We start from the raw sequence: 14,171 nt of genomic DNA, 5'->3' as shown, positions 1-14,171 counted from the left end.
TTTGAATTAAATGAAGGTATTTCTCAGCTGGGTGGGTGAACTTAACTTGGAACCCAGCAAACTTCTACCTACGAATAAGTAATTTCAAAGCTTACACAAAATAAAACTGAAAACGACTAGAGAAATGCCCCTTCCCCTTCTCTAATCTGTAATTTATCGTTATTGACCTCTTGCTTAGCAGTAGCAGAACTCAGGGCCTTGCAAGATCAGCTTCCTATTTGGAGCAGAAATAAGTGAGAGTGAACCTCTTAATGCAGTTTGTTTATTTACAAGATGCACAAATCCTGTTTCCTTGAACAGGACTTATAATGAGCAGCGCATAGGCATCTCCATCTTACAGCAGCCCCAGAAAAGGTAGCTCTGCCCTGTCGCCTGAAGCATCTTGTGCCTCTGGCTCTCTTCTCCAAGGCCTATCAAGTTTAAAGCCTGGTCTACACTAAAAAGTTATGTCAACATCGCCATTTTGCGTCACCCTAGTTGAATGTGTCCAATTTTGTCTCCTACTGACAAACTCTCCATTATGCTGACACAGTAACACCACCTCCCTGAGCAGCACTGAGCCATGGTCGATGTACTGAGGTTGACACAGAGTGAACGCAGACACTGCATTACCTACGTAGACCCTAACGGTCCTCCAGCCGCTGTCTCATAATACTCCACTGCCCAGGCATCACAGAGACCCGAAGCACATGCCCACCCTTAAAGTCCTCCAATTTTTTTAAATGTCTTTTCCTGATTGTCCATCTTGGTGAGCACAACTACCAGTTTTCCACTGTTGTGTACAACTGCACAGCTCATCACATCAGCTACATGCTCCAGACGTGCTCCAGCCATGAGCAGACAGGACTGGATTTCCCGGGCCTGAGAACATACTGTGCAGTCACAGCTACAGACCATCCACAGAAATGTGGACATCTGTGAGCAGATTGCACAGGGGAGGCAGAAGGGGTATGACAGGGAGCAGCACCGAAGCAAAGAAATGGCGGTAGACATACCAGAACGCCAACGAAGCCAATGGTTGATTCAGTGCCAAGCTGCAGACCTGCTACTTTTACAAAGAGCTGCATGCCATATTTGGTGGATACACCATCATCCCACCCTCCCCCACGGATACCACTGAGGAGCCCAAATCACAGGCCCCCGGTATGAATAGCAAGGATGAGGACGACCACAGGGGACATGCAACTGGGGAGGGTGTCCAGCTATGCCACAATTCAGGACCTATTTGAGACTTCACTGCAGTCCAGGCAGTTGAGTAAAGGCAAGCCCATGCCTGTGTAAAAATGGTGCCAGTATTCAGTGCCATTGCACTATACTCATAATTTTATGCAACTGAGCAATTCCCTCCTTCATTTCCCTCATCCCTGGCAGGGCATACCATGGCTGAAGCTGTGAGTGATGCTGTGCACAATCACTCTGAAGCAGAAATGTCAACCTCTTGTTTAACATTTTAGGGGAGCAAGGGAAGGCAGTTCTGAATCTTAACTTTCGTTTTCCATTGTGACTATACTGACAACGGTATCTCTGTGTGTTTTATCTGTAGCTGCTGTAGTTGCAGCAATCAGGGGTTTCCCTTCCACACCGGTGAGTGCGTGAGCCAGAGGAGGAAGAGAAAGAGGACTTGAGATAACATTTTCAGTGGGATCCTGCAAGCCAGTGCTGCATCAGACTGTGAACAGAGGACCTGGAGGATGAATATTGCAAGACTGTAGGGAGAAGGAAAGATCAGACAGGGGAAGAGCCCAGGAGTCAGAGAGGGAGATGCACCAGGTCATAAAGGGGCTTCTCTAGCAACAACAAACATAGATGCTGCAGACTCTTCTGGCCCTAATGATTCAACAAGCCCAGGCTCGCCTCCCTCTGAAGGCCATGGAGAACTCCAGAATACTCCACATTCCACGTGGTATCAGGGGCCACATCCCCACCCCTACACACCGGGGGACATTAAAGACAACCACAACTATATATACACTGACCTGTTAAGAGCCATGACTGCTGTATGTGAAGCTAAAATGGAGATGAATGTTCCTTCCCCTTCTTTAAGCTCTGTTCCACAAGTCTATTAAGGTTTTAATGCATTTAGTTTTAACTTTTAAAAAAAAAATTGACGTTTTCATTTACTCAAGAAAACAGCATTGTTTGGCAAATAATTCATCTTTATTAGTTTCCAATATATTCCGCAGTATGCCTGGTGGCACTGAAAGCACCCACTTTGTTGTTAGAGTACATTGTAACACAATTCATAGGCTCCATGAACAAAGTGTAATCATCAGATGTGCACCAAGTACCACACAATTTGTAACAATCCCACAAACTATAGGGCTAGGTAGAGCACTATACACCACAATGCATTACTGTGGCTTGCTGTTAATGTGCTCTTTCAAATCCTCCTTGACCTATATAGCTCCATAGTGAGCTCTTCCGATAGCCCTTACGTCTGGCTGCTAAAACTCAGCAGACAGCTACTGCACCTCTGCCCTCTACCCTAGCAGGTACTATTCCCCCTTTGCTTCACAGATATTATGCAGGACACAACAGGCAGCTATGACAATTGGTATATGTTTCTTACTGAGATTCAATCGCGTGAACAAACACCAGCACCCTTTCAGTCTACCAAAAGCATATTCATTCAACTGTCAGTTTCCAACTGCTAAGCCAGTATATGGCTTCATGAACCAGGGGAGTAAAGAATAGGCTGGGTCCCTCAGGATCAGTATTGGCCTTTCAAGATCCCTAATGATCATCTGCCGATCAGGAAAGAGTCCTTGCTTGTAGCTTTCTGAACAGTCTTGTGTTCTTAAAGATACACGTGTCATGCACCTTCCCTAACCAGCCAACACTGATGTCAGTGAAGTCCCTGGTGATCCACCAGCGCTGCATAACCATTGAAAAACAGCCCCTTCTCATGATGTACTCTATGGCAAAGTGGTCTGGTGCCAAAATAGACACATGCATGACATCTGTTGCTCCACTGCAGTTCAGGAAACCACTGCTGCAAATCCACGCATTATGTCCTGCACACTGCCAAGAGTTACAATCCTGCATAGCAGGAGATGATTAATGGCCCTGCACACTTGCATGACAACAGTCCCCGAAGTTGATTTTCCAACTTCAAAGTGACTTTGCAAAGACAGCAGCAATCTGGCATTGCAAGTTTCCACAGTGTAATCACCACTCTCTTCTCCACTGTCAGTGCAGCTCTACTTCTTGTGTCACTGCTCGGCACACAGACCCAGTAACGCGGCCTTGCACATCCGAACATTCTGCAGCCAGTGCTCATCACCCCGAGCCTACATAACAATGCCATCCCATTAGTCAGCACTTGTTTCCCACAACCAGAAGCAGAGTTCCACCACTTGCACCTGCTCCATGTACACCAAAAACAATCTTGAACTAGTTCTCACTATGTCCCACAGCAATCTGCTCTTCAGAAAATCATCACATTCTCCGCGGCTCTTCAAATACCAGAAGATTGCCTGTGCCTGCAATATTCATGACAATAGTTCAGAGCTGTGCATGCTCCAGGCATGTGTTAGAGATGGCAGACTGCAACAAGTTCCACGTGGGTTCATGGGATTTTCAAAACAGGCACGAAAATTATGGGATAGAGATGGCATTATGGAGCAGAGAAAGTCGCACGATGAGAACCTGAACTCCATAGTCCCAGTCACTCCTGCGTGACTCACTCATACCCCACCATGCTGCAATGCCAAAACTTTGCAAAACAGTGCACTGAATGACGGGGAGTTGCACACTTGGATTACCTACCCATGGCACACCGCACTGTTCATCAAAACAAGCATTCCTAGCGCATACGTACAGTACTCACATAAGGAGCCAAGTGTGCATGTGCACAAGTGATAGACTAACTGTGGCAGCTTTATGCAAGCATAACTTGTGCCGATAAATGTTTGTAGTGCAAATGTGACCGATATGCTTGATAAACTTGGTGCCTTTTTCCTCCCCCAGTCCTTGAGCTTTATACCTGGGAGATACCTAGCCCAAGGCTGCTCACTAAGACCGCATGGCCTAGAAAGGTGAACCTGAGCACATACTCTATACAGCTGCTCTCCAACACAAGTGAATCTTAGCATTTCAATTGCCAGACAAAGGGAGTGCTTGAACTCATACAGCATCCTTAATGACTCTTTGGATGCACCTACTACATGGCATCTTTATCCCGAGTGCTTGTACTAATAAGGAAACCATTAGCACCTTTTGCTATAACTGTATGCTGGGTACTAATTATGTCAACAGCAAATACAATATTTCATACAAAGAAGTGTGATATGACAGTGTCCATTTAAATTGCAGTAAGACACCCCAAAGGCCTAAAATTTTACATCACTAATACAGTCATCCCATTTGTAATGGGAAATTCACATTCTGATTTAACAGCTAATTTGCATTAATCGTAAAGCATTTTTTCCAGCATTATAAAATTTATACATTGAAGATTTTCAGAGACACAAATGGCAGTTAGGCATTTAACTCCCAATAACTTTCAGTGGGAATTCAGCACTTAGCTGCTAGGTGTACTACAAAAATCTCCACACATTGTCAGGGTTGATAGGTTCCAAATGTAGTTGTTTTATCCATAAATTAAATTTCACTACAGCTGAATATTTTGAACAAAGAATGCTCCAGGATCTCCAAAATAAGAACAACTTTAAGCTCCTACATCTCTGTAAGTGAGAAACTAAAACAATATAATATCCAAGTGTGGACACTCTTTAAATTGGTTAGCGTTAACCAGTTACAACCTCACCTAAGCTAAACTGATTTAAGGAGTGTTCGCATACAAAGTTGTATTGGTTTTAAAAAAACCAAACCAAACCAAAAACAACACCTTCTTTAGTTGAAATGAGGCAACTTTGTGTTTAGACCAGGCTTGCCCTACTGAAATGTGAATATCAAATGTTATATTCTTCCTTCACCATTTCATTATCCTACTCTATTCTTATGATCCAGCAAGGGAGTGAAATTAACAAGAATCTGACTGTCTTCTCTCAGGCTTCAAGAACCCAAATACTGTCAATTCCTATCCAGTCAATAAGTCAAGATCTGTACTTGTTTTGATCCATCTATCATCTCTCAAAGCATGGGTATGTTAATGTTCTCCATGATTACTGTTCACATAAGAATATTTTACTGTATATCAGACAGCTTATATTACATTTTATCACAACTATTCACCAAAATACCTACAATTCTCCAGTTTCTTTTAATATAATTCTTGAAAGTTACAGAGGCACAGACTTTGATGACATTATCTTGCGACTTCTCCAGCAGCGTTAAGAGTAACAATGGGTAATTCTGGCTTCCTTCAACTGATTCGAGAAACTTCTCCGCTGTAAGATAATATGCTAAGTTAACAAAAAATGCATTAGCTTTTACAGAGCCCTATCATTCTTCAACACTGAAATAGAAAACAAAGCACCATTTAGTCATTAGACTAATATTCATATGAGTGTGTCTCAAGAAGAGAAGTATGTAAATAGACTGCATTTTTATTTCCACAAAAACTGACAAACATTAAGTGATGGTGGTGCTAGAGTGTTTCCACTACAAAAAAAAGTTTTGAATGCAGAGCAACCTGTGGAAATATTGCATCCTCACCATTTCTAAAAACCTCTGAACACCCAGAGGCAAATCTCGGATTTTTCATTAGCATTAATTTAATTAGCATTATCTATGTTTGGAAACAGCATTGCTTCTTTTCATTGAAGATATATAAGAGAATATGAAATGAGGAAAAGAAGGGAAATGGAAGAGAAGGAAAACAGGGATAAAAGTTATGGATAGCTTTTATTTACACACTTTGTCACGGGGTTCCTTCAAAGACTCAACTGCTTCAGGGTATGTCTACATCTACAATTTTGCAGCGCTGGTTGTTACAGCTGTATTAGTACAGCTGTATAGGGCCAGCGCTGCAGAGTGGCCACACTTACAGCAACCAGCGCTGCAAGTGGTGTTAGATGTGGCCACACTGCAGCGCTGTTGGGCGGCTTGCAGGGGGGTTCGGGGAACGCGAGAGCAAACCACGGGGAAGGAGACCTGCTTGCAGGGGGGTTCGGGGAACGCGAGAGCAAACCACGGGGAAGCAGGTCTCCTTCCCCGCAGTGTGCTCCGGTGTTCCCCGAACCCCCCCGCAAGCAGGTCTCCTTCCCCGCGGTTTGCTCCGGTGTTCCCCGAACCTCCCCGCAAGCAGGTCTCCTTCCCCGCGGTTTGCTCTCGTGTTCCCCGAACCCCCCCGCAAGCAGGTCTCCTTCCCCGCGGTTTGCTCCGGTGTTCCCCGAACCCCCCTGCAAGCAGGTCTCCTTCCCCGCGGTTTGCAGGGGGGTTCGGGGAACGCGAGAGCAAACCACGGGGAAGGAGACCTGCTTGCAGGGGGGTTCGGGGAACGCGAGAGCACACCGCGGGGAAGGAGACCTGCTTGCAGGGGGGTTCGGGGAACGCGAGAGCACACCGCGGGGAAGGAGACCTGCTTGCAGGGGGGTTCGGGGAACGCGAGAGCACACCGCGGGGAAGGAGACCTGCTTGCAGGGGGGTTCGGGGAACGCGAGAGCACACCGCGGGGAAGGAGACCTGCTTGCAGGGGGGTTCGGGGAACGCGAGAGCACACCGCGGGGAAGGAGACCTGCTTCCCCGCGGTGTGCTCTCACGTTCCCCGAACCCCCCTGCAAGCAGGTCTCCTTCCCCGCGGTGTGCTCTCGCGTTCCCCGAACCCCCCTGCAAACTGCGGGGAAGGAGACCTGCTTGCAGGGGGGTTCGGGGAACGCGAGAGCACACCGCGGGGAAGGAGACCTGCTTGCGGGGGGGTTCGGGGAACGCAAGAGCAAACCGCGGGGAAGGATACCTGCTTGATTACCAGAGAGGCTTCCTCAGGTATGCTGGGATACCTGCTTATTCCACGGAGGTCAAGAAAAACGCTGGTGAGTGTCTACACCTGATGACCAGCGCTGGATCACCAGCGCTGGATCCTCTACACCCGAGGTTCGACCGGGTGTACGGCCAGCGCTGCAAACAGGGAGTTGCAGCGCTGGTAATGCCCTGCAGATGTGTACATCTCCTAAGTTGCAGCGCTGTAACCCCCTCACCAGCGCTGCAACTTTGTGGTGTAGACAAGGCCTTAGAAACTAACCCAAAACAGTTTAAGGTAGGAAAAAGATCACATCTAACAAACATCAGTGGCAGTTCAGGCAGACAGAAGAACTAAGCAGATACTATGCTTTTCACCCAAGCACTATGCATTTTTAACTACTTTACCTGGACGCCGTATAGAAGGATCTGGATCTAGTGTCTTCTTCAGGTATTCTGTTAAAGTCTGTAAATTGGCATCACTGAGCTCCATAACTGAAGAACCTAAAGATGCATGAAATATTTGGTTAAGAATTCAGAGTAAATAATAGTTTCTATGCAATCTATTTACCAGCTCAATAGGCTGTGCATACTATTAGTTAGGATTTACATTTTCATTTGAAATTTCAGAAAGTGCATTCATAACCTGTATTATATCCAAGCTAAGCTGATATGAAATGAAATATATATCTAAAGCAGAAAGCATGACATTTTTCTCAATTATGTATGACTGCTAACAACTATTTTATTAGTTAGGCCGAGCACCTAGAGAATTGCAAACAGAACAGTTTTAAGTTCTTTGGAGAGCTGACTCTTGTTTAAAGGCACATTACGAAAGAAAAAGCTGGTAAAGAACTTGCAATATAAAATTCTTACCCTGCAAACAGAAAGCTATTTCAAGCCAAGCCAACCTACATTACTCTTCCTCTCCTCTCATTGTCTTATACATATTTCCAGGTTCACCTTGGTGAGCTGTTACCTTCACAGCTTAGTTGAGATCATTCAAGTGACTATCATCACTCGACCAGAGTCAAGACACATTTCAATTTTGTTCAAGCTCTTTTCTTCCCTCTCCTTTTCCCACGGTGGTCTGTTTTTCTTTGCTGTTCCAAGCTGCACTCTCTTATCCTATTGTTTAGGCAATAATTAGATTGGGCTAATCTTCAGTGAGAAGATGTTTCCCTTCTCAAAAAGGAGATGGTAGCAATAATTAAAACTAACTACAGAATTTATAATCTGCTATGAGAACATATACTTTGCCACTGGAGTATCAGCAGATACTTCTGTAATCCAGACTGAAGTCTGGGTGTCCCATTTGAGTATTGATCACCAATTCACAGCAACTTCTAACGTATCTACAAATGCATCCAACCTTAATCTCGTTGAGCTAATTTTTGCCTAATGGTATAGTATGTACTTATATACCTTTTTAAAGAGACAGTAATACCACAAGAGTTTCATTTACCTTACTGTGGATAAGTATGCAAGTGACCTTTGCATGTTGTAAAAGAATACAATCCTGCCCCAAAACAGAAAGGTCAGAGGCATCACTTTTTCCTGCAGTTTTCAGCTGACCTGACTACAATCACATTCATTAGCTCATATTAGCTAACAAAACCCTACTAAAAGGTAATATTTAATGAGAGAGTTTACCAGCTCTCTGACAAAATGCCCTCATCCACCCTTACTATGGTAAAACAAATATTTGATGCATCCATAATTAAAAATTACTTACTTCAGGCAAGTGTAATTTTGCAAGGCCAGGGAATCAACCAATACACAAGTCATTCAGTTTATCTTTTGAGTCTGAATGAAGTTCAGTGCTCATGAAACAAATGGATCGCAAGTACTAGCTAGGGAGAGTCTGGCCTTAGTAAGCAGCTGTATAATACAGGCATGTAGACATACTCCACCCTAATTAAACTCAAGTCACTTGTGAATTATGTAGACTTGATACATGGCTGCAGTGGTATGAAACGAACCCATAACACACACACACACACACACCCTTTCCAACAGTCCCATAGTGGATGGAACTTACATTAGCTACAAGAATGTTGCTGATTTTTCATCTTTACAACTTTTTTCCTCTATTTCTCACTCCACCTCTCATCTACTACTTTCGTCCTTTTTCTGTTACAATCAGGAAATAAAACACACTTTAGCCAAAAAATGTTAGCTACTGAATTAAGATTCTATTCCCTTCAGTCTGAATCTATTTGATTTCTTATCAGAGATTTTCTTTGGAAAACTGTCTGTTGAAACAACTCTGAACTCAGATGACTATGCTTTCCTTCTCTGAGCTCAGAGCAGGAGTTTAGAATTTCAAAGCCGTTTCAGTTGCATCTGGCATGTCAATCAGTACCTGGTCCTGTAGGACCACAGGAAATCCTCTCTCTCAGCCTCTCTTATTTCTGCAAAGATAGAATGGGCTCTTCTCCCTGGAGAGCTTACTATAAAGTTATAGAAAAACCTCAAACAGAAAGAAACTGAAGTCTGTTTTCACAGTCCTGTTTCAGACTCTGGGACTAAATCTTGCGTACTTTACATAAATAATCCCACTAAAATTAATGGGCCCATATCTGCTCCAACCAAAGGCCAATGAACTCATTCACATATTGTGAACTGGTGCTCACTTGGTAGCTGTGGTGCTATATTGCCAGCAACTTTTTTCCCCCTTTACATTAACACACACCAGAAAGCCATAATAATGCATCTTCCTTAACAGACTGCAATTTTCTATAGAGAGAGAAAAAATGTTTTTAAGTTTTGACCCAGGCAAGTGTCTATGCTGACAGACACTAACATAATTCACATATTAAGGAGGGAGACAAATTAACTGAGGGCAAGGATTATTGTGTCAGAAATAAGAAAAAAAGACATTTCTCCCCACTCCACTTTCATGCAACACTGTTAAGAACCTTTGAGAACACTGCATTTCTGCTCTAAATTGTTAGATCACTTATCAGGCATGAGTTCCATTCACAGGAATATTATTTCCTTAATTTAGTGAAGAGACAGTAAGTGGAATAGCAACTGACTAAACCACAATACTTTGGAAACAAGTACTAGCTGGGATTTTACCTGAAACAAGACAAAGTGAGGGCAAAGTCAAGAGGTGCCGTGTGCTATGATTTACTGTTCCAAAAACCCATCTTCTCTGCAAACTTCCTCTACCACAAAACCCACTGTGAGGGCAATGGAAGGGGTTTTTCTATCCATGTAGTAAATCCACCTCCTTGAAAGGTGGTAACTTGGTTGACAGAAGAATTCTTCCATTAATCTAGCCGTACTTACACCAGGTTTAAATTGGGTTAACTACGTCCCTTGGGAGCATGACATTTTTCACACCACTGAGCAAAGTAGATAGGTTGACCTAAATTTTAGGTGTAACCCAGCCCTCAGTTGCAGATATCCGTACATAGAAGGGCACAATACCAATACACATTGAGGTAATGGCTGTCTCATGATCTGGTATCGCCCATTCTCTCAACCCCAACTTCTCTTAAGATTGTAAGCAACCAGTTACTTTAGCAGCAGAGCTCTTGTACCCACTTTATCTGGCAGTGAGCAGGAAAGAGATGGAGGAAAGAAAGGAGTTAAATAGATAGACGTCCACATACGTTTAAAGTAATTAGGCCTAGTATGTTTTCCAAATCACCACTACTCCTTCACCATCCATTCCAAGTTTTTAAATCCCTGCTTTTACTACAGTGCCCAGAGTATTACACAGATGTAAAGACTGCTCCTCCTTCCTCCAAACACCTCAGCTCATTTTCACTCCTTTTTAATGCATCCTAACTCCTCTCTTCCCTTTCAACTGTAGCTGGTAACCAGGCATAGAGTTAAATTAGAACAAGGACTAAGTCCACACAAGTATTTTGCAGCAAAAGCTGGTGTCTTCCAACAGGTACAGTGCTGGGAAGCGAACCCAGCTTACATCCAGGGAGGAGTGCCTGAGTTTCCTTCCTTTGGTTGTACTAACCAGTGAGTGTATAGCATGCACAATGAAGAGGGGGAGAGAGGGGAAAAGCACGCAACCCAACAGTGAGAGGGAGAAACTCAGTGCCACAGACTTCTGCAGCAAAGACCCCACCTATGTGGTAAGGCTTCCTCCAGTTATCATCCAGCTACCTCCGAAATACTGCTGTGCAAATCACCTCCTGTGCTCCTCTACCCATCATACCGCAGTAAAACCAGATCACGTGCCCGAGGGACAGAAGAGCGAGAGATGCCCGTAAGTGAGGGCAGAGGCTGCCCCTTTATCCCCTCCCTGCAGCGATCAGAGGACGGCGGCTGCTCCCTTGCACCCACCCAGCCTGTGCAAGAGGGGCCGGGGAGACTGCTCCCCGAGCGCCTGCCGAAGAGGGGGTAAGAGGCGACACCGCCACCCTCAGTCGCTACTGTTAAGTCGAGGAGCCGGGGTACGCTGCCCGCCAGGCCCTACCGCCAAGGGGGCGCGCTCAGGGCCCCGGAGAAGAGAGACTGAAGCGGCACCCACCCTCCCTCCCTCAAACTAACTCGCTACCCGCCAGAGATTGACAGCAGCGCAGACCAATCAGCGCGAACCTTTCCCTACTACTATGGCCTAAGAACCAACGCTGGCGGGTGCAAGCGAAGAAGGCGGGCCCAGGTGGGCCCAGCACGTTCAGCTGCGCCTCCTGCTGGGCCACGGGCCCAGAGCCCATCCCCAGTCCGGAATAAACAGGGAACCCCCCATGTCAGCAGCGAAGGGGACCCGGCCTACAAGCCTCGCCCGCAGGGGCCCTCGCGCTGCGCGCGCGCGGCTGATGCTCACCTGGAGGGTCTCCCCGGCGGCGGCGGCAGCAGCTCCGAGAGCTCCGGCTCCGCTTCACATTCAAACCACGGTGAGAGGGCGCGACGGCGGCGGCGGCGACGCACTGATCGCATCACGCTACGCGCGCGGCGGTGAGCCAATCAGCAAAGCCTTAGCGCCTCCGGTTTGGGCCAATCGCCGACATCTTCGCTCCTTGGACCGCTAGGCCAATCGCCAGCCTCCTCCCACAATCCACCGCGGGGCGTGTGCCTGTGAGGGGTCCGGGCCTGGGTCAGCCCCGCCCCAGCCCCACCCCCCCGGCCCGGCTAGGCAGCCGCCGGTCCTCATCCCCACCCTCCAGGCAGGCGAGCGGCTCTACAGGGGCCTTGACGGTGCGCTTCTCTTCAGAGTTCACGTTCCTCAGCTTTTCTCTGCGACCCCTAAGGGCTGGACATGTACATTAGCCCCTCCCCCCAGCTGTGAGAGTCTCACCGTGTTACATGACACCCCCGCCAGAGCGTTAAGCCATTGCTACTACTCCTTCCAGGGCAGGGGGGGCTAGTGCAACGGACCCCTCCCGCAACGCATTTAGTCCCCAGCTTCAGGAATCAAGGCTGCCCCCTCACATCTCCGCTGAGCAGCAAGCCAGCCAGAGCTCATCTACCACCTAAATTTCTTCTATCAGGCTTCAGGAATAACTGGCACAGCCTGTTCTTTTGTGGCCAAGTGACTAAGGATTGCATGGAATTTACATGCTTCTGATGAAGTGGGTATTCACCCACGAAAGCTTAGACTCCAGTACATCTTTTAGTCTTAAAGGTGCCACAGGACTCGTTGCTTTTTCTGGAATTTACAAGCACCTGTAAATAAAAAAAACAAAAAAAGGAAACTGACAGCATAAGCTTCCCACTTCTGTTCAACAAGAGCATTTGATCAAACCTGCCACTGTAAGTAGTAGGGTGGGTGAGGGAGGGAATCTCTTTTATTGGACCAACTTCTGTTGGTGGCAGAGACAAGTATTTACATTTACACAGAGTTGGGGAGGGAGAGGAGAAGCAGCTTACTCAGGGCTTGGCTACACTCAAAGCCTCAAAGCGCTCCCACTGCAGCGCTTTGAAGTGCAAGCGTGGTCGCAGCGCCAGCGCTGGGAGAGAGGTCTCCCAGCGCTGCAGGTACTCCACCTCCCCATGGGGATTAGCTTGCAGCGCTGGGGCACTGTTTACACAGGCGCTTTGCAGCACTGTAACATGCTGTGCTCGGGTGTGTTTTTTTTCCACACCCCTGAGCAAGAAAGTTGCAGCGCTGTAAAGCACCAGTGTAGCCAAGGCCTTAGGAATTTTAGCTCTCAAACTCAAAGTGGGTACAGGTTTCCTTTGCAGAGAACTGAGGTCAGATGGAGTAATTGCATTGTGAAATATGTTCACCCACAGCTGATGCAATGTTTTTGTCTTATTTTCCTGTGTGAGTTTGAGAGCATAGTGATTGATTTCTCACACACAGCTTCTATGGAGGGCATTTAGTGTACTGGAGGAAGAACACCCACATGCTGTGATAGGCATATGTATAAGAACCCTACATCCAAAGCAGCACAGAAGATACCCCCTAGTGACACTGAAGTAACAGACTCCTGATCACCTTTCCTCAGCCCCTTGCCAGTCCCTGTCCCAACTCTTCTCTTGGAACTGCCTAGCAAAAGCAGGGCGCGTATGGGAACCTTTGCGAAAAAGAAATTAGTTCTAAACCCTAATCATAAAACTGGATGCTATAGAAATCAGATTACACAAAGGGTTCACATATAGACCATTCTAGTAGCTTTACAGCAGTATTAAGGAATGCTAGAAGAAACTAATAGCAGACAGTACTATTTTAACCTGTAACATTTTTTGGGAATTTTGTCAAACTAAGATGGTCATTCAGTGCACTTCTCACGTTACTGATTCCACAGACTACTAGGCCAAACACATTAATTTAATGTACTATTTTGTGTGCTCAGATTAATTGTGTATATTAATGTTCTCCCACTTGCACTAAAAACTCTGATCCCAGGCAAAATGTTTAAGATGAGATGCAGACCCATGGCACCATGGGAGTTTGTGTTATACCCATTGTGGATATTCTATTTCTCAACTCCCATTTGTATGCAATAATTGTTACCCTGTGGTTGCTATTACACCTTTAGGTCTCATTTTCCTTGAGGGAGAGGTGTTTTTCTTGGCTCTCCAATTGTGGCACACACAAAAGATCAGTCTGTCAGCTAGTGGCAAAATAAGAAGTCAACAGAAAACTAGACTAGTCCTAGAGACTAGACTGGCCATAATCTAACGCTAATAAGGAAATTCACACTCAGGCAAATCACATCAAACTAAGCCTCAAGGTTCCACCTCAGCTGACATTGTGCAAGCTAGGCACCATCTGTCCAATTTGGACAGATTATAAAATGTTATGGCCTGAATATGTTGCAAATTAATGTAGTAGGAAGAGTTTAAGACTATTGTAGAGGTTTTACTATAATTGCAGTAGTACTAAAAAGCAG

The 14,171-nt window shown here is 45.8% G+C and overlaps 1 protein-coding gene across 2 annotated transcripts in view; it reads right to left on the bottom strand.

Annotated features, from left to right (window-relative positions):
- CSE1L (chromosome segregation 1 like) overlaps positions 1-11,869 on the bottom strand; it is a 36,455-nt gene extending 24,586 nt beyond the window's left edge. The window contains exons 1-3 of one of the 2 annotated variants that reach the window (XM_050917277.1): positions 11,660-11,869; positions 7,270-7,365; positions 5,209-5,351 (exon numbers count right to left, since the gene is read on the bottom strand). In XM_050917277.1, coding sequence (XP_050773234.1) covers positions 5,209-5,351; positions 7,270-7,354 — 228 coding nt within the window. In that variant the 5' untranslated portion in view covers positions 7,355-7,365; positions 11,660-11,869. Of the gene's footprint in view, positions 1-5,208; positions 5,352-7,269; positions 7,366-8,902; positions 9,005-11,659 lie in introns of those variants that run through there. The other variant, XM_050917279.1, reaches the window with a different exon arrangement.
- Positions 11,870-14,171: the final 2,302 nt, after the last annotated feature.

The sequence above is a fragment of the Gopherus flavomarginatus genome, chromosome 11 (genome assembly GCF_025201925.1).
Source record: "Gopherus flavomarginatus isolate rGopFla2 chromosome 11, rGopFla2.mat.asm, whole genome shotgun sequence".
Classification (NCBI taxonomy): domain Eukaryota; kingdom Metazoa; phylum Chordata; order Testudines; family Testudinidae; genus Gopherus; species Gopherus flavomarginatus.
Note: the sequence above shows the minus strand (reverse complement) of the source record. Positions and strands in the feature narration are given on the sequence as shown.